The 20,970-nt window shown below is 45.3% G+C and overlaps 2 protein-coding genes across 8 annotated transcripts in view; both read right to left on the bottom strand.

The window, feature by feature from the left end:
- The window catches only part of adcy2b (adenylate cyclase 2b (brain)), a 77,719-nt gene extending 64,674 nt beyond the window's left edge, over nucleotides 1-13,045 (bottom strand). Inside the window, exons 1-3 of one of the 3 annotated variants that reach the window (XM_042075775.1) lie at nucleotides 12,922-13,045; nucleotides 7,445-7,523; nucleotides 472-1,136 (exon numbers count right to left, since the gene is read on the bottom strand). In XM_042075775.1, coding sequence (XP_041931709.1) covers nucleotides 472-1,095 — 624 coding nt within the window. In that variant the 5' untranslated portion in view covers nucleotides 1,096-1,136; nucleotides 7,445-7,523; nucleotides 12,922-13,045. Of the gene's footprint in view, nucleotides 1-471; nucleotides 1,137-7,444; nucleotides 7,603-8,467; nucleotides 8,532-12,921 lie in introns of those variants that run through there. The other 2 variants (XM_042075777.1, XM_042075778.1) reach the window with 2 other exon arrangements.
- tent4a (terminal nucleotidyltransferase 4A) overlaps nucleotides 1-20,970 on the bottom strand; it is a 35,276-nt gene that overhangs the window by 1,356 nt on the left and 12,950 nt on the right. Inside the window, exons 10-13 of one of the 5 annotated variants that reach the window (XR_006026040.1) lie at nucleotides 19,373-19,557; nucleotides 18,809-18,952; nucleotides 17,975-18,121; nucleotides 16,395-17,497 (exon numbers count right to left, since the gene is read on the bottom strand). Coding sequence is in view for 4 of the 5 variants with exons in the window: in XM_042075779.1 (XP_041931713.1) it covers nucleotides 17,348-17,497; nucleotides 17,975-18,121; nucleotides 18,809-18,952; nucleotides 19,373-19,557 (626 nt within the window). In the remaining variant the exon portion in view is untranslated. Of the gene's footprint in view, nucleotides 1-13,836; nucleotides 17,498-17,974; nucleotides 18,122-18,808; nucleotides 18,953-19,372; nucleotides 19,558-20,970 lie in introns of those variants that run through there. The other 4 variants (XM_042075782.1, XM_042075781.1, XM_042075780.1 and 1 more) reach the window with 4 other exon arrangements.

The raw sequence follows: 20,970 nt of genomic DNA on the forward strand, positions 1-20,970 counted from the left end.
CGTCGCTTGACATTTTCTGGTGTATTAGCTCGTTCTATTGTGAAAGCACTGCTGGTTCCTTGATAAGCAAGTTGCACACTTTCGACCACATCCTCTGAAAACAATAACAATCCGCCCAGCCTTGGAAGCATGCAGCACAGTATCCTATGGCTCTGTGCTCCATTGTGTGTGCTATCAATAACAGTGGGGGTGGCAGTCTAAGTCTGTCATGCCCCACACAACACAGCACAGCCAGCCACAAATAGTCAAGTTCTCCAACAGCAACAAGAGAGGAAAAGCATAAAGCAGAGAGAGAGAGAGAGAGAGAGAGAGAGAAATCTGAACAACTGATGTGAGAGAACAAGAACAGCAGCTGAAATAGAGAGATGGAGGCAGGGAAAGAGAGGGCAAGAGAATGAAATAAATGTGGCAAGAGGTTTAAAAGCTGGCTATAGAAAACAAAAGTAAAAGAAATGGAGAAAGGTCTCTCACCAGTCCGGAGGCGAAGAAGACGGCAATGAACGCCACGCATGCTCCCATGACGATGAGGAGAAGGAACACGATGAGTGGGTGCTGCTGGCTCATGCGGTAGTACGACTCGTACAACCAGTCGGGAGAGTTACGCCCGCTGCCGGCCGGCGGTCCCCCTAACTCCTCCACACAACCGCCGCCGCCGCCACCCCCGCCACCCCTGACTCCCTCCAGCAAGTAGCCCCTCCGGGAGCCGCGCATGGGGCTCGCCCGCGCCCGCGCCCCCACGGCAGTGATGGGGTCCACCGGTGCGGAGTAGGAGCTGGGTGCAGAGCAGGACCCAGGGCTGGCTGGGGCAGGGGCAGGGTCTGGGGCAGGGTCTGGGGCAGGGTCTGGGGCAGGGGTGAGGCTGGGAGCAGCCTGGCTGGCGGCAGAGGCAAAGGCAAAGGCAGCTGGAGCGACGCTGTCGGCGAGGGTGGTGGTGGTGGTGGTGGTGGCGACAGGGACAGTGGTGACGCCGGCGGAGTCTCCCTCCTCCCCCTCCTCCCGCTCCTCTTCCTCCTCGCGCAGCGTGCTCAGATGCAGCGGCAGGGACAGGCGCGTCCCGTACGAGGGCAGCAGCGACAGCACGGCGGAGCGCAGCATCGTCCAGCAGCCAACATGATGAACTGAGCGCAGGAGTGGGACTGAGCCGGCAAAGATACACAGAGAGGGAGAGAGAGAGAGAGAGAGAGAGAGGGAGAGGGTGAGCGAGGGAGGGAGAGAGAGAGAAAGGGAGAGGGAGCGCGTGTTATTCGAGGGAGGGTGAGTGAGAGCGTCAGTGAGAGAGTGGATGGGGGAGTGTTTGGAGAGATATTGTGTGTGTGTGTGTGTGTGTGAGAGAGTGGATGGGGGGGGGTTTGGAGAGATATTGTGTGTGTGTGTGTGTGTGTGTGTGTGTGTGAGAGAGAGTGGATGGGGGGGTGTTTGGAGAGATATTGTGTGTGTGTGTGTGTGTGTGTGTGTGTGTGTGTGTGTGTGTGTGTGTGTGTGTGTGTGTGTGTGTGTGTGTGTTTGTGTGTAAAAGAGAAAGCGGAGAATCAGAGGAGGAGAGTGAGAGCCATTTAAAAAGCACTAAAGACGAGAGGAAGAGGGAGAGGGAGAGGAGAGGGAGAGGGAAAGGGAGGAACCAGGGAAAAAGGGAGGAAGGAGAGAAAGGAGAAGGGGAGGTAGAGAATGAGCAGCTGAAGTGCATTGCAGACTAAACTGAATGTGTCAGTGAGTTAATGAGAAAGAGTGGAGAACGAGGGGGGATAAAGTTAAATAAAGAAGAGAAATTAGACCGGGAGATCATTTGCAGTCTGTAAAAGTACTATAACAGCAATTACACAAAGCAATGTAATGCAGCGACAGACCAACAAATCAACAATGTAATATTTCAACTTAGGAGCCCTCATTAAGACTTATATTACAATTTCCATTTCTTAAGATAATATGTCAACGTGTGTTCTGTAAAATCTGACTTTAGAGAAAATTACTTTAGAGGAGGAATCAAGTCAAAGTCAAAGTCAAAGTCTGCTTTATTGTCAATTTCTTCACATGTCAAGACATACAAAGAGATCGAAATTACATTTCCCACTATCCCACGGTGGAGACAAGACATATTTTACCAATTAGGTCCACAGACAAACATAACATTCAAGTAAACAATATAAAAAGTAAAAATAAGAAGGAGGCACATACAACGAAGAAATAAGAGCAGCAAAATTTGGGTTGAAATTGTGCAATTGTGCATCCAGTAGACAGTCAATATAATAGTGCAAAAGTCAGGCCAATAAATGGCTGAGGTAGTTCTGTTTGACCTAAGTATGCAAGTGGCATAGTGGTGCAAGTTATGTAAGAGCAGCAGAAGTGTGTTCAGAAGTGTTTTCAGGACAACAGGACAACAACAACAAGTTGCAAAGTGTGCAAGTGTACAAGTGGAGTAGTGCAAGGCAGCCATTGTGGGTCCAAAGTCCAGGATGCAGCTGAGGGTGGAGGGGGGAGAGAGTTCAGCATCCTAACAGCCTGGTGTATGAAGCTGTTGGTGAGTCTGGTGGTGCGGGAGCGCAGGCTTCTGTACCTCTTCCCAGTAGATCAAACAATTTGTCAGCGGGGTGACTTGCATCACTCACAATTGTGGTCGCCTTGCGGTGAGGTGGGAGGTGTAAATGTCCTTCAGGGAGGGGAGTGAAGCACCAATAATCCTTCCAGCTGTGTTCACTATGCGCTGCAGGTCTTTCCTGTTGTATTCAGTGCAGCTTCCGCCCCACACAGCGATACAGCTGGAGAGGATGCTCTCAATGGTGCCTCGGTAGAATGTGGTCATGATGGCTGGTGGAGCACTTGCTCGTCTGAGTTTCCGCAGCAAGTACAGGCGGCGCTGAGCTTTCTTCGCCAGTGATGCAGTGTTGGTGGTCCAGGAGAGGTCTTCACTGATGTGCACCCCCAGGAATTTGGTGCTGCTCACTCTCTCCACCACAGCACCGTCGATGGTCAGTGGCAGGTGTTGGGTGTGACCTCTCCGGAAGTCAACAACAATCTCCTTGGTCTTGCTGACGTTCAGCAAGGAGGTTGTTGTCCCTGCACCACGTGGTCAGAAGGTCGACCTCCAACCTGTATTGAGTCTCATCGCCCTTGGTGATGAGACCCACCAGAGTTGTGTCGTCAGCAAATTTCACTATGTGGTTGTTGCTGTAGGTTGCAGTGCAGTCATGCGTCAGCAGGGTGAAGAGCAGCGGACTGAGCACGCAGCCTTGGGGGGCCCCCGTGCTCAGTGTGATGCTGCTTGAGATATTGTTGCCAACACGTACTACTTGAGGCCTCTGACAGAGGAAGTCCAGTAGCCAGTTACAGAGGTAGGTACTGAGTCCCAGTTTGTCAAGTTTGCAGATGAGTTGTTGTGGTATTATGGTGTTGAATTCAGAACTGAAGTCTATAAACAGCAATCTCACATATGAGTCCCAGGGTGGGGGGGGGATGGATTTGATGTGTGACATGACAAGCCGCTCAAAGCACTTCATGTTGATAAGTGTCAGTGCCATGGGGCGGTAATCATTGAAGCAGGATGGAGCAGTTTTCTTCGGCACAGGTATGATGGTGGCAGCTTTGAAACATGATGGGACGATGGCTTGCTTCAGGGAAGTGTTAAAGATGTCTGTGAAGTACTATAACAGGTAGGAATCAAAATAAAAGTCTTAAAGCCATAAACATGTTCATCAACTCAAAAAACAACACAGTATCAAATTAAGATGTCTTTAAAGCCCCATTGCTAAACAACAGTTGCCAGGAAGTGATGTGCCTAGCTCTGTGTTACAATAGCACTCCATGTGTGATATGCAGTGGGCGGTGTAGAAATTCCCCTGTGTCAAGGGTTGCCCCATTTTTGGTTCCTGAGAGTGTTTTGTAACCCACACACTGGGTAAATGTAGCTATTGTGCTATCTATTTATTAACATTTTATATCAAAAAACAATCATGTGGTATTACACATTCCTGAATGGCTTGATGTTTTCAATGAAAGCAACTGATTTGCGAAGGTGTGTCAATCTCCTGTGTTTGTGTTCAGACACTACTGCTTGCCGTACCTGAGGGAGAGAGAAATGTTCAGATACAAGAGCCTTTTGGTGGCAGACTGCAGGAAATGTCAGCATGTCACCTCAAATATAGATAACGAGTAGCTTGCAGTCAAACACACAGACCACAAAGAGATCAATGGGTGTTTCTCCCGGTGTCATTTTAAACACACACACTCACCGTCACTGTCACTGTCAAATGACCACAAGCCTGTTCATGCCAGACACTCATTTGGACTTGGAAAATAAAAGCCTTTCCGCAAAAATCCTCAGAGTCTAGCCTGTCTTATTTCGTACCTGTATTTTTTTTTGTGCCTTCTCTGTAAGCTGTCTTATTCAGTCGAACCAGACCGCTCTTCTCACACAATCAATCTGTCTGATCAATTCACCACAACCCACGTGAGACTGATTACGAGGCTTCAGACAACCTAAAAAATGTCATTTTGGTGGCTTGAAACACTCCCCCCTCTCTCTCTCTCGCTCCCTCTCTCTCTCTCTCTCTCTCTCTCTCTCGCTCCCTCTCTCTCTCTCTCGCTCCCTCCTCTCTCTCTCTCGCTCCCTCCTCCCTGAGGACCGAGCTCGATGCCACTCCTCTCGTTCTTTCTTTCCCGCCTGCGATGACTTTCGCAGGGTTGTAGGCAGGCAGCACCTCAGCACAGCAACACCTCACAGGCTGCTCCACATGCATTTACATACTGTACACTGCCCTGCCTGCCTGTTATGGGGGTGGTGATGGGAACCAAAAATAGACTTCTACTGGGAAATTTCTCGAGCACTTCCCACCAACCACACACACACACACACACACACACACACACACACTCTGTCTCTCTCACTTTCTGTCTCTCTCTCTCACACACACACACACACCTTGCGGTTATACCAAGAAGCAGAGGGAAGCTGCAGGATGCTGTAATGATACACAGAGGGGCCAGGGATTAGAGAGATTGCTGAAACTTCATTACTTGACACAGTTTTTAAACCATTATATTCCAGAGTATTACTATTAGATTTCTGCCTTTTCTGTGAGTTTGTTGTTGCAACATTTGTGCAGTGTAAGCATCCAACCAGCTTCACTCGTGTCAGATAAAGACCACAAGCACTTTCGACAAACAAGTGTGTGCGAATGAATGTGTGATTCATGACTCTCCCTTTCTTCCCAGGAGTTATTCAGCTTTTAGCCTTCTAAGGGGTTTTATTTTTCTTCCCTCGCCTTGGAAGGTAATTTGCCCTATTAACAGAGTTGAACCACATCACCTGTCACTGCAGTCTGCCATGAAGAACAGTCTAGAAAGTTCAGCTACAGCTTCATGGCTGCATCTCATTAATTCCCCATGTAGTTTAACCACCATAAACAGACATCAATCAAAGCGGCACGAAAACCGCCAGCACATAGCTGTTTTGCTAATGTTGACGCTAAGCAAAAACGTAACTTCAAAAATTGAAAGTGAAAAAGTCCAGGCTAAAAGATGACCTCATTATTGCATTTATTTACTTCCATCGCAGATATTCCTCCTTCCAAAAATAAGCCCTCTCTTGGCCCTTGGCTCAACTCGGAGAAGTCTGCGCCGTGAAATAGCCTTGTGATTTCATTAGCCTCATGCACTTGGAGAGCATCCTGATGCAACTCGCCGAGAAATGGAAGGTGCTCTCTAAGTAGTTCATGTTGTCAGAAGATATACATTTATTCCAGACCTAATGTTGGAATCGAATAAAAGATAAAAGGTGTATTTCAGTATTTCTACACATTTGCCATATTTGTGCATCTCGATTTTGTTTTGGGTGCTTTTGCAAACTCTGTATTCAACACAGTGTGGTACCTTGATTTTTTTTTAATGAAATTGTTTAAATTTCACACAGAAAATATCTCATATAAAGGTCTTATAAACAATAATAAGAATAATGTTAGGAAAACAAACCTCTTCATCATAAAAATGCATAATGTTTGTAATTTATAAACAATTTATAAAAACTATATTAAAAAAATTACTCACTGTGCCTTTAATGCTTGTGGTTCTCCAACTCAAGAGCTTGACCTTCCTCTGTAGTTCAGACCTAATTCCATTCAAGAGCTTAGAGTGTTATTGCTAATCAGTGCTAGTATGATGTCCCCCAAGTTAACACAAACATTCTCATCTCCATGTTGTATTACGTTAAAATCATTATTTTCTACCTGCTGGTTCATCCATCACAAAATGTGACATTATGAACTTGAAAATAATCGAATGGAATAAATAATTGCAGCGGATTCATTTTGGCAACATGTCTTGCCGCACACATGGCAGCAATCAAGAAGGATATCGTTCAAAAGGCTACATCAATCTCGGGGTGTTTTCTTGTCATTAATAGCAGAAACTAACTAACATCTCATGTTTCACCAACATCTCAGTTTATCATTCAATACCGGGAAATGAGAGAACACTGGAGTCATTCATCAACTTTTTCCAAGCACAGAAGAAGGTGTTCATTTTCATCCAACTGTTTCTCACAGTCAGACTCCTGAAGTCGCCCTCTGCACCATTTAGTGAATCATTCATTGATTCAATACGCTCAACCCCAGGAGGCGCACTTTAGTGATGATAAGTTGATAACTCATAGCTTGGAATTCATTAAGAAAACTTAATATATATTACCACTGTCAAAAGAAGGATATTAAAATTACCTTCACTGAGAGCGTTCTCAGGAAATCCACTACAGTGGGAGGCTGCTGCTCAGCTACCTCTCAACTGTCTTGCAGGCAGGAGCCAAATTACTGCTTTTCAACTTCAGCTCTAGAGAGATCTGCAGCTCTAAACCTCTTCTACTGCAGAGGAAGCACCATGTACAATAATCCCCTTTCCACACACCCTGCAAAAAAAAAAAATGGGGGGGGGGGAGAACAAAAGGAAGGCTAAAAAAAACAGGCCATCCTATCCTTTCCTATCCCCCTCTCTTAATTTGAGAAGCTGGTGGAATAGCCAGTGAAGTGAGACCGTGGCACGGCCTAGTCTGCCACTCCTGACAGGGGGCTTCTCCACCGCAGCTCCACAGCAGTCACAGCCCGGTGAGCCTGGAGCCCAGCTCCACACGGTCATTAGGGGAGACGGCGAAGACAGAGAGAGGTTGGGGGAGACGGGAGAAGAGAGAGGCCTGCAGGAAAGCTCTCCTTTAGAATATCTGTAATGACTAGTTGGTGTAGAGGGATGAGGGAGGGATAGAGGGAGAGAGAGAGAGAGAGTGAGTGGGAGGATGAGGAAGAGAGGAGGAAGATAAGAGCAGGGGAGGGGGCGCTGGTTTGTGCTGAGGAGAGGAGGAAGAGGAGAAAGGGGAGGAGGGAGGTGCCTAATGGGAAGCATAGGTAGTCCTTTGAATAGGGAAGGATGAGAATTTTGCCCACATCAAATCTTTGATGAATTTACATACCTGATTTGTTTTCCCCCCTTCAGGACACCTGCTGTCTGTGGGAGTCCGGTCTCCACTGAGAATTTGCTCTTTGCAGCACCTGAAGATATGGACAGAACACCTGCTTCACCAGAGGCCAGGTGGGTGGGTGGTAGCTGGAGGTGCTGGTGTAGGGGGGTCTGTTTTGACAGAATTGGAGCATGTTTAAAAAAAAAAAAAATACAGGGAGTCCCTCACATCCCAGCACCTTTGTTAATGTCACCATTCCCATTTGAGAAGCCCATACATCATTGAGATCTATTTTTGAACACAGGAAATTAGCATCATGACCATGACCTGCACAATAAGCCAAGAAACCTCTGTGGTGGATGGAAAGCGTCCAGGGGGAACGTAGGTCGGCTTGGACCCGGTCAAAACCGCCTACAGCATTTCACACTAAAATCGCCCTTGCCAAAAGTGAAACCATTACGAAATGGGTCGTTTTGCAAGGAGGAACACATGCTAACAGTAACGTGGATTACTTCGTCCCACATGAAATCTCCAATCTGGCATTCAAACGTTGAGAAATAGTCGAGGTGAAAGTTGAAGAGACAATAGGGCGGAAACATCACATTCGTCATTATCAGGGCTAAGATGGACATAACGAGCGTATGCCTACAGCATGCAGTCGGTGTTAAAATAACAGCAATTTTAAATGTTAACAAGACGTCATTTGAGACAAGGCCTATAGCAGTAGGTGCACTAGCTCCATGGTAACAAGCTAAGTCTGAAGGGGACTGGGGGAAAAGGGGAGAGCTCCATTGATGCACACATTTTGCGTTCAACATTGTCATATTTTCAGTGGAGAGGAAAAGGGAGAGAGGGAATTAATTGGATTCCCTTTCACTCCCCGGTTCTGACGCGCACATTGTTCGAGATGTTTTTATTTTTTTGTGTGTTAAAGTTTTTAATTAGCTAAGTATTCCGTTAGGCTTATTTTGCTCAAAGGCAAAGCTCACATACCATAAGCTTCTACATGCCAAGACCTGAAGGGCTTTGACTTACAAATGAGAGGACACTTCTTGGAATCACCGACATTGCCAAGATCAGTCAGCCACATTGCCTAGGCCTATTTGTGGATGCAAACAAATTGTCACTTGGTTGCTTGAAGTTCTCGCCCATCTTTTGCAAATGCTAGCCTACTGGATTAATTACCCCGCTGCAAAGCCCTCTCATATGGGAAAACCAGTGATGTATAAAACAAATCAAATAAGCCTTTAAGATTAAAGCATAGACTAATGGCTAGCACTCACTTTAAAGCCTTACAAATGGATGCAGGGGTTAGAAGCAGGGTAGAAGGGGGTACACATGGGTTGCGACAAAATGTACCCAGAATGCAGCACCCTCTCGTAATATAATCATCACTTTAATTGAACGTGTGAGCGTAACGAGTGATGCGCAAGGTAATTACGCGTTGTTCGGCGGCAGACATAATCAAGCATTTAATTGCTATTCTCTGAGGGAACATTTCCAGCTATGCTCAATATGTTGTCTGCGCTCTCGGCAGCAGCGCCTGCTTTACCAGACAGGATTACAACATGCTGGCTTTGGCTTCTGGGGGTGTCAACTACTACCAGGTGCTGTACAATAGGCCTAAGCGTTTAAAACATCGGAGAGGGATGCACTCCTTGGAATATGACGAGAGACATCTGCGTGAGGGCGTGAGCGTGCGTTAATTTTGAACAAATTAAAAACTAGCCTATGCGTTTGTAAAGCAAAGACCAGCGGAGACACTCGTTAAGGGCGACACCACAGGTGTCCCTTCCCATAAGAAGGCCACCTGCAGAAGAATGATGGCAGATGATGCAAAATTCTTCTCTGATTCCGCCTTATTATTAAATATTTTCGAAGCAAGAGCTTAGCAATAAGTAGATGCAGCATATTGGGTCTTGAAATATTTATAGAAATTGAATCTTCATGTTGTATTATTAAGTTTTAAATACCTTGGTGTCCACATTACTGAAAACTTAACATGGACTGTTAACACTCAATATGTTCTGAAGAAGTCCAGACAACGACTCTACTTCCTTCGTCAGCTAAGGAAATTCAAAGTTTCTACATCCATCATGAAGGACTTCTACACTTCAGCGGTTGAGAGTGTTCTAACTGGTAGCATCTTCACCTGGTATGGGAACTCCACAGTTAGAGATTGTAGTACTCTGCAGAGAGTAGTGCGCTCAGCTGAACGTACTATAAGAACTCAACTCCCTGCTCTACAAGATATCTATTCCAGAAGAGTACTCCTAAGAGCCCAAAAGATTCTGAAGGACTCTTCTCATCCTAACAATGGATTATTCCTACCGCTGAAATCAAGAAGACGCCTATGTAGTCACAAAGCCAGAACTGAGAGACTCAGGAGAAGTTTTTATCCCCAGGCCATCCAAACTCTGAACTCACACTATACTGACTTTGCACACATTCACTCCTCAGCACTCTCAAACATTTCCCAACTCTGAACTCACACTATACTGACTTTGCACTCATTCACTCCTCAGCACTCATGACCCCCCCCCCCCCCACACACACACACATCTACTGACTTTTAGCACTTTTACATCCCTCTCCCTATGCTACAGACCTTTTATTTATTTTCTTATTTCATCACACGTCAAAACACACACACACACATATATCTGACTTTCTCCAACTTTTGCACATCTCCATAGAACTTTTTATGTATTATTTTTGATTTCTCCTCCATCTATCTACCCATGTCCTTGATTGCCTAGCCTTTCTGCCCCACCCCCATCCCCAACACACACACACATCATCACTGTCATCACCTCACTTACATACAGCACACTGCTTGCCCCCCCCCCCCCCCCCTACATACACAGCACATTGTCTTCAGGATCTTCTTCAACACACATCCTCTACATACTTACAGCATACTGCCCCCCACCCACACACACACTACACACACACACACACACAGTCACTGCTCCACTCCCCTCCCACCCACACACACATCTTCACTGTCATCACTCACATACAGTACATCATACATAGTCCCTTCACCATACTTGCAGTACACTGCCCCCCCCTCTCCCCTACATACACAGCATATTATTTCATCAGGAAGCTTCTCCAACACACATATTGCACACTGCCACCTTTCATTTGAGACCAGGATTATGCTTCTACACAAAGGGGTCCATGTGCAGTAAGCATTTGATTGCCAGTATGCATTTTGGATACCAAAAGTCCTATGGGGAGTTTTTACAAAATGCATTAGCATACCTGGCAAATAATGGTCTAAAGCACTCATATTTTAATTCTATATTGATCTACTTTTGCACACAGCTTCACAATACCTGGTGCTAGGGCTCAGTTGTGTTTCTAAGTGATATCAAGTGACCTAGAGGGCTGAAATGTGGTCAGTTCAGAGATGCTTGTAATCCGGCAGAAAGAAAAAAAACATATTCTAGCCTCTGTAACTCTGTGTCAGTACATCACACAGTTCTTCTGACTGTTTCCTATGAAAACGACAGGTTCTCAGCTTTCTATAGAGGTCAAACATTTGATGGTAGGCCCCAAAAGAGGTGGGAACAATGCCCTTGTAAGTAGGCAGTGCAATTTCAGGCAAAAACTTGAAATTTGTATTGGGAATCGTGGTTAATTATCTTCTCACTCACAGTCTCACAGTCCATCACAGATTTTGCACTGTGGTGCTCTGATAACTACCTCCAACTCAACATTGACAAGACAAAAGAACTGGTCATTCATGCATCAAAATCACCCCCTGGACTCACTCACATCACCATCCATGGCCAACCAGTTGCACAGGTCAGCACTTTCAAATATCTTGGTCTCACCATTGACAATAAGCTTAACTTCAATGAACATGTCACCATTACACAGAAACGTGCACAACAGAGACTGTATGCAATACGCAAACTAAGATCACTGTATGTTGCCCCCCATCTCCTTCTGCTACTCTACAAAAGCATCATCCAACCCCTTTTACTCTATTGCTCCCCCTGTTTCTTCACCATACTAAATGTCACCAGCAAGAACAAACTCATTAAAATCTCACACTTAGCATCCAAGATAATACAGCTAACCACCCCCAGCCTCACTGATGCTAATGACACAGCCACCACACGCCTTGCACGCACCATAGTAAGCAGCCCTGACCATCCCCATGAACCGGTTCTTCATCCTACTCCCATCTGGCTGCAGATACAGAACCCTGGACTGGAAAAAAACGCACTATAAGAAAAGTTTTATACCCTCAGCAATCACTGCACTAAAACAAACTCCCTGTGACAATTACCCATCCCCCCCCTATTCTTTTGTGTTTTATATTGTCTGCATTGTCCACCTTTTTGCTTGTATGGTGATGAGGAGGGAGGGACGGGTGGGGGGTGGGGGGGGGGGGGGGGGGGTGTTATATGTTATACATTATATGTATGAGGCTGTGTACATCCTGCATGGAATGTAACAATGATATGTGTGAAAAAGAATATCCTTATAGGACAATAAAGACTCTATACTATAAGTCTTGACTGTTGTTCGTCAAAATCCATTGGTTGAGAAGGTGTCAAATTAATAATACAGAATGAGCCTGAGAAAATCAAACATGATTTAGACCAGGTTATTTACGAGAGAGCAAAACAAAACCATCATCATGACAGCTAAAGATGGAGAGAGAGAGAGAGAGCGAATGAGAGGAAAGTCAGCCAGGTTCCTACTTATGGTGGGGGACCTGGTGCCCTTAGGAAACGAGACAGGAGGTTTGTGAAGGTGATTCACACAGATCCTCCAGAGAGATCATTACCTGCAGCTGCTCCTTGGGAGCATATGACTGATGCTTTTTTGGTCCAGGGTGCTTTTTTTATGTCAGGCCTCTCTCTGAAGCCCCCTCCATACACACACACACACACACACCACCTCCCTGATAACGGCGTGTGACAGGGCACACACTCACACATATTCACACCACCCTGTTGTCATCCACATGTGTGTGTGTGTGGAGTCTTGTCGATCACCATTCTCACACCCTCTCAACCACATTCTTTCTGCCAGTCTCATCCCCTGCACGCCCACATCACGCCCCACACTGCCAGGCTGGAGAAACTCCTCATTCTCTTTTTATCGCCCCACCACCCACACTTCCCACTCACTGCATCTAAGCTTGAATCTTAGGTCTCTTCACTTTTATCTTGTGCCCCCTCAATGTGTTTCTTCTCTCCTTTAATATGCCACCTTCTTTCTCTTCACTTTTTCATCATGGGGTGTTCCCTCACCCACCTGATCTTTCTCCATCTTCCAATAGCAGCTCCAGTCATGCATCCAGCTTGTCAACTGTCACCTTATGCATCCCTACCTTAGCCCCGCCTGGCTGTAACAGTTTATCACGTGTTGCTGCTTGAAACATTCCCTCCCACAATCCTATTCCTCACCTTGCTGCCCCCCCCCACTCTTCAACCCCAAGCCCATTATCAGTCTTTTCTTACCTCTACCTATCCATCCCGTTTTCAGTCCTTCCTGAGCCTGCCCTCTCTTATGATGCATCTGTGTAAACATTTGCAATCCTCAAATTTAGATTGTAAGGCAATGCTGTCGCGGAAAGCACAGCACGTGGCTAATAGGACAAAAGGGGTGAGGGCCATTAGTGTTGCCAGGGACATGCCATCATGAAACCACACAGGAAGATGGGTTTCTCATTGCTGCAGTTTGTACTGTTTATCCAGTGAGATAAAAAGCTTTAGGAGTCAACTGTTCCATGAAAATTAAGATTGTCTGCACAACTGCGTATTATCCAATTGATTTCTCATGGTGTTAGAAGAGCAGCAGATTAACTTTCAAATGAAAACTTACCTGTGATCTAAGCAAAGAAATCAAAAGACCTGCAACCTTTTCTTACAGGGTTGGGCAGGATACGCTATCTCAGAAATCCAGACACTGTCTGCAGATTAAGAAGGGGGTGTGGCTTTTCCATTTCACTGTGTGAAGGACAGTCACAGCAATCTTGAAGCAGGCACTGGTGGACTGTGCGCAATATGTACAGACCAGATACAGCTCTGGTACAGACAGGTTGTTATTGCCCCCTTGTGGATAATAAAGGTACTTTGACATTACCAAAAAAATATATGCATGTAGTAAATTAGTATGTAAATGTATGTTTTAAACAAAATGTTCCTGTTAACCATCATGATGAACAATAGATTCAGTAAAATGCCGTTTTACATCTGTAGGTCAAAGTATCCCTTAAGCATGTCAAGCCAAACACTAAACTGCACAGAAAATGGTTAATTACTAAAAAAATCAGTCATGCAAGATGTGCACTCACACAGAAAATCTAACAAAAAGAGGCAAGACAAAGGCAAAAAAAAAAAAAAAAAGAGGAGATGACACAAGTTTGGTTGTTTTAAGACGTTTATTAAAAAATAAAATAGAAAAAAAATGTACATAAAAATATCAAGGAAAAAAAAAAAAAAAAAAACAACAGTTCCTCTGACCTCTTGGTTGCGGGGGTGGCCATGTTTGATCTAGGGGGTGGATAGGGTGGGAATAGGGGTTACTTTGGGATGGAGTGCTTTTGGCCACCATGACGTTTGGATGAGAACAAAAAAACATTTTACATTAAAATTCCCCTCACTGGATACACAATGGGGAAGTGTCACATTGTATCTAGCAGTATTATGGCCACCCTTTTTTTAAAACCCAAGTGATGCAAAAAACACCACTTTTTTTTTCTACTTTTTTTTTTTTTGAGTTTCATTCAGGAAAAGGAAGGCTACAGTGCCGTGTTGGGGCATTGCCCTCGGACACCGTTACGCACTGCCGACTGTCTCCGTTTGTGACTTTTGGCCTTCTCCAAAAAAGATGCTGGTTCTATCTAAAAGCAGCTAACTGCCATTTCTGAAGTGTTACATTTTTGTCATATTGCATTGACGGGCAGGCAAGTGGAAAAAAAAAAATCAACTGACACAAACATTCCTGTAGCTCACACAAGTCTTAATACTGTCTTTGATGTCAAGTGGTGACGAAAAATGGAGCACTTCACATCGAGTTTGGCATGACACTGAAGTCATTCAGTACACAGAACAGGTGCCAGTCCAAGTCCTTTTTATCTTTTTTTTGTTTTTGCAAGTTTTTTCTTCCTTTTTTTTTTTTTTAAGGGGGTGCCATAGATACAGCCTCAGCGTTGAAACAGCAGGGACTATTCTCTCCAGACTTCCACTGGATTGACGTCACAAGGTTAAGTTCAGGGAAGGGGGAGGGAAAAAACAACAAAAAAAAAAAAAACAGTAACTTGCATACAGAGTTCTTTTGCACCTGCCTTCCAAGCGTCAGTCCTAAAAAAAAAAAAATAATAATAAAAAAAAAAAGTGCCACCACAGGCAGGTGCTGGACTCAATCACCTTCTCGCCCTAGTGTAACGGTTCCTCCTTTGCTTTCCAGCACACTCACACACACGCGCGCGCACACACACACACACACACACACACACACACACACACACACACACGCTCCCACACACGCGCACGTTCACACACACACGCGCACGTTCACACACACACACACACACACACACGCGCACACACACACACGCGCACACACACACGCGCACACACACACACGCGCACACACTAATGTTACAGGTTTCAAAGAGGAGATACTCCAAATGAGAAACACAAAATACAAAAATAATCCACTTGCATAGTAACCTGCATGCCTGTAGTGTTTCCAAGCAACGGCAATACAACGTGTGCCATGTACCCATGGAAACAATACAATACAGTACAGGGGACGACGACAACAGAAACAAACAAACAAAAATAACAGTCACATAAAAATAAAAGAATGCACAGATGTGATGTATACATCAAAATAGAAGTACCTGGCAATTAAATGCACAAACAAAAGATTCCAGAAAGGAATCAAAATTATTTCCCTTTCTCCTCAAGGTCTGTTTCATCTGGGGCACCATGCCATCGGCAGGCACCAACTTGTGGAGGTGGCACTTAGCGTTAAAAAGCTGCACTGATCTAAAGGTCCTCTCTTCAGTCTACCTGTCCCGCTCCCACATCTTCTCCCATGTCAATAATAAAAAAAGGAAAGACAAGACAAACAAGACACGAAAAACTCACTCATGTTGACAAATACTGATGTACGAGCGGAATTCAATTTCGGGTCAAATGACTGGGTGACAAATCCTCTGCTATTGGGCAAGAGGGGCAAGTTACTTACGAGGTACAAACTGAACTGGGGGAGGGGTGGGGGGGGTGGGGGGGATTAATCCCATCAGAACCTTCATGTCCAATGAACGTACACCTGTAAATCACAACACACACGCACACACATACACATTAAAAACAGACATCTTAAGGATCTTGACATCTGGAGGAGGTATGAAAAGGGCTGCACCTTGTGAGGGAGTCTACCTTAAAGTCTGTGGCAAGAGCAAACGAGCAAAAGTTCCTCCCGCACAGCTCCCTCACTAGTGCAGTTCTCCCTTCACACCACCCTCCTAGACATTGGGTGCCCAAGGCAACATCCAGGGGAGAGGGACAGAGGTGGAGGGGCGAGGTAATCAGACACAGAGTCTTACACACACCCTGCCACCTCACATGCAAACCCTCCGAAACGCGCTCACACCTAAAAACACAGCCCAGCTCTGAGAAATTAAAATAAAAACAGACTTCAAGCAAGGAATCGACCCCTATCGACAGGATCTGTAAACTTCGGAACAAAATTAAAAACACTATGAAATAATAAAAAGAAATCTTTTAAAAAGGAAACAAAAACGAGACAAAATTAAATAAAACATCTTTTCAAAAAAAAAAAAAAAAAAAAAAATTATTGCACAAATAAACCACTTGTTCCTCGTGTACGTTGTACAGTCAAAACTGACATACCTAAAAAGGCAGCTTGGCTGCACAGTTCTTAAACAGTGTCACGCAAGCTCGCTCACACTCAAAACACACACACACACACACACACAAAGTGGCTGTGGTTTAGGGAAAATGACATCCCTTCTTTCCCTGCCAAATGCTTCAGCCTAAACAAGCCATCAATGTGACAATCACTTACAATCCACTTAATCCTAGCTCCTCCCACTTATGGATGGTGTCCCCTTTAGGCCAAACAACATGAGTGAAAAAGAAAAGCGCACAAAGAGAGAAAGGCATCAGCCCCTTAACAAAAACATTTAAAAATAAACGTGAAAGAAAGGAGAGTAAAATGAATCTTTTTTACAGTGAACAAGGTGTCAGACTGATGGCTTGGAAAAGTACCAATCCACAGCAAGGAGGAGGGGGTATTTTTGTCCTTTTTTTTGTGTTTTTTTTTTCCTTCTATTTTGTTTTTTTTTGGGGTTCATTTTTTTTTTGACACACCTTTTCGCCAGAGCATGGGAGGGAAAAAGAAAAAAAGCAAAAGAAAATAAAAAAAACAAAAAGAAAAACAAACAGATTCAGTGGCAGACTGAAAGATAGCACCACCATCACCACCCACCACCACCACACACACACACCTCCGCTGACCAGACGAGTAGGAGGGTGGGGAGGGAGACGTAGAGGTGCGTGTCCGTGCACATGCCTGAGCGCACACACGTGGACAGTGGAAGACGCACAACGAGGCTGGTTTGCGAGAGGCTTGTTCGCTCGTTTTGCTCCATGTCCGGGACCGGCCAGGCTATCCGTCTCCCTCTGCCGGCTCGGTCCCTGCCGTCCTTCTCCAGTAGCGGCAGCAGGGGGCGACGGCAAGTCCGTTTGTCAGTTCTGGTTTTCCCCCCTGCAACGCTGCAGTTAGCCATATCGCAGACCAGCGTATTGGGAGAGGAGAGTGATGGGACGGAGGGGGAAGACTAGGGTGGTCAGGACTTAAGGGTCAATCAGGGGAGGGAGGGGGGGGGGGGGGGGCAAGAAGGTGCTCCTATCTACTGACGCTGGCGGGCAGACTCTCCCTCTTGCGGCGGCGCCAGGTGTTGCGGTTGTACTGCACGTGCCCATTGCGGTTGGCCAGCACAGGGCTGTGGGCCACGGCCGAGTTGTGGAAGCCCTTAGGGAACTTAGGCCCATTCTGCTGTGAGAGAGGGAGAGAATTTCATTTAAATAAACTAGACATGATTCAACAGAAAATCATTTGGTAAGTGCTTGGAAAAATAAACAGAATAGGACAAAGAGTCATGTTGCACAGATTGCACAAGCGAAGGAATTGAAATTACAACTCAGGAAGAAAACAATTATATTTTACGCAGACAAAACTGAAATGGGCCAGAAATGAATGAGATGTGTTTTGAACAGTCAAACAAGTCACAGAAAATTGTGTGGTTATAAAGGGAAACCGTTGAATTACAGGAAAATTAATATGAAACATCTGGAGTACAACAAATGCAATATTCATCATGCACAAACACACACGGCAATACAAACACAGAGGTTTGGAGATTAAGGGCAAAAAATGAAAGGGGGCATGCTGTTAATGTATCCGTGTGTGTGTGTGTGTGTGTGTGTGTGTGTTTGTCTCGAGTGTAGTGTGTGTGTACGTGCCAGCGCATACCTTATGGTGGAGGTGGGGACTAGGCAGTGGGCTGGGGGAGGCTGGGGGGGGCATGTGGAGGTATGGGGGTGGGGGTCCGTCTGCCATACACACCTGTCTGCCAGGCAAGGCGTGGAGCGGGAGCCCACCCTGCATGGACACTCGGCCCTGGGCCATCCACAGAGAGAGGGACAGGACAAGTGAAGGGAAGAGAGCAAGAAAGTAATGAAGAAAGAGGACAAAAGGAAAAAAAAAAAAAAAAGAGGGGAAGAAAGAATGAAGGAGAAGACATGGAGAGGAGAAAGATGTGAAACAGGGATTGCAGATGGAGAGAAGAGTGGGTGGGAGAACAAGAGTGTTACACACTGCAACCAAAATGATGCCAAAGAAGCATCATTTTATAATGATGCATTTTATAAGTGGGTCAGATCAGCCTTCAAACACTTCTAGAAGACTTTGAGAACCACTCCGCTATTCTCCTATATGTATTAAACATGACGACATGATACATCGGATACATCTTATTGCTACACATTTATTGTACCACACTATTTCTTGCTAATTTAAAAAAGTACGTACGTATATATACACACATATAGCCAAACTCTACTTAAAACAAGACAAAAAAAAAAAATATTAAAAGAAAAAAAGAAATCTACTGATTCATTTATTGGCATCTGACGGTAAGCAAATTATTCAAGTTCAGACTTGCAGCTAGGAGCGAGCCTCCTTATCCTTAGTTTAGAGGCTACTGAAATCAATACAGAAAAGAGAGAAACTACAAACACCAGCGGTTCAAGACACCTGGCTTGGTCTATGCTTTCCTGCGATGCGAGAGGAGTTGTGCTGCGTTACCTGGGAGACAGGAGGCATGCCCAGTGCCGTGCTGAGGTTGGGTTTGGCCGTGCTAATCTGGAGCGCAGGGGGAAGGGCACCCAGTGCCAGGGGCAGCGGGTACTGGGGCAACGGTGGTGGCACGCAGGGGGTCGGGTCCGAGTCCTGGAGGGCAGAAAGAGGTGGTATGGAAAGCGTTTAAAAGCCACCTGAAGCAATCATACAACTAATATATAATCAGCTCTGAGAACAAGAAATCTGAACGACTTGAGGAACATGTCTAACTGGGGTTTTTCTGGACAGATTTTGCGGTTGCAATTGCAAACCTTAATTTCCCCTAACTATTAGCCACGGTTTATACATTGATTTCGCAAAGTTTCTTCAGCTATGAGGTTAATACACAGGACCAGTTAATATGGTATTAATATAGTATTGTTTTTTTTTTTTTAACTTGCATAAAACACTGTGCTGCAGCTTATACAGAATGTGGCTAATACACAGGAAATTACTGTAAGAAAATCCACTTTAAGTGGCCATATATCTGTTGTTCCAGTATACGTAGAGGTGAGAGCCCATTTGTCTTACTATGTCGCTGCCGCCGGACAGTGAGGAGGTGGAGGAGGCCGATGAGTGCTGCTGGGGGCTGGACAGGGACATGGGGGAGTCTGCGCTGTGGGGCGAGACAGAGTCCCTCTGCTGCTGGTCCTCCACAGACACGCCCAGCAGAGGGCTGGAGTCCACCATCTCAGTCGGGTCCTTATGCACCACACCTGAGCCGAAACAGAGTCAGGGTTACAGCATCACACACACACACACACACACACCCTGTGTTGTCCAATTTGGAAATACATTTATTTCTACACATCATAAAAAGTATTGCAGCGGTGACAACGAGTGAATGCACACATAATTCAGTGGAAGGTGTGTGACAACGTCAGCACCTGATGCTGTTCTAACCATAGTCACTTGAGAAGTGAACGAGGATATTTATACATGACCGATAGTTCAGGTAGTTTCCTTTGTTTTGGCCACAAGTGCCGTTATCGGCGATCTATTTCTTGGGTCTGCTTGTCCAGTGTTGACAAACACCCCACAAACTATTGCAAAGACTAGCAGCAAGTTAGGCTGAATGGAGTCATTCGCGGATGCATTTGTGAAACAGTTTGAAATGAGTGATGCCTGATGCTTGCGCAGGATAAGATCTCTTATTTCCCCCCCTTACCAAGTGCTAATTCCACAAATGTAATTATCTCCCATCCCAGGCCACAGCACCTCAACACAAGTATGTCTGACCATTACTGCAAACGAACACAGTAGCCAAATTCCCTTTACATTTTATAGTCCCTAGCACCTATTTCTATGGAGAGTAACACAATATTCCAAGTAAACACTTTTCCGAACTACCGGTATGTGCCAATGTTTTTACAGCAGAGATTTAATTCCCATCAAGTTTCTTAGTTTTGATCCTGAAGTTATCATCCTAAACACCTGCACAGCATGTCCCACTAGATGGCAAATTCCATTTTTCACAGATATTTTCAATTGATACGCTCAAGAGCCAAAGAGGGAAGAACCAACCAGAGATGTCAACGCTACAGACAAAAGCACAGACAAGTTCCGCACTAGTTGACTAAAAGCAGTGCCTACGTCATCCACAGCCCCAAAGCCATGTTAAATATGTGCAGCAGTGCACAGTTGTCTCTATCCAGGTTACACAACATCGGACACATTAAATGGGAAGCGTAATGACATTTCTCATACTGCGGCAAGTATGCCAAGAATGCCAGGAGAGCTAAGCCCACGGGGCAGATTATCTACTAATGTAAACCTAGAGAGCGGTTCAGAGCTGCACATTTTGCTTACACGTAGATGAGACTGATATTTTTGATAACTTAGGAAGTGTGGTAAATATTACTGGTGTGTCTACACTTCCAAGTGGTGTCTAAACATCCCCATGCAAGGTGGTTGACAGTACGAGGCCATTAAGAGGTTGACACTGAAGGAGCATTCTCACTAGGGCTGAACGATTTATTGCATTTGCGATAATAATCGCGATATGATGAAGCGATTTTCAAACCACAAAGGCTGCGATTACGCTTCGTAATAGGTGACGTCACCAAAATGCATTTATTTGCGCTTGCCGACGTGCCACCGACACTTCACACCCACCACTGAAGAAGCAA

This window comes from Alosa sapidissima, chromosome 21 (assembly GCF_018492685.1).
Source record: "Alosa sapidissima isolate fAloSap1 chromosome 21, fAloSap1.pri, whole genome shotgun sequence".
Taxonomy (NCBI): Eukaryota; Metazoa; Chordata; class Actinopteri; order Clupeiformes; family Clupeidae; genus Alosa; species Alosa sapidissima.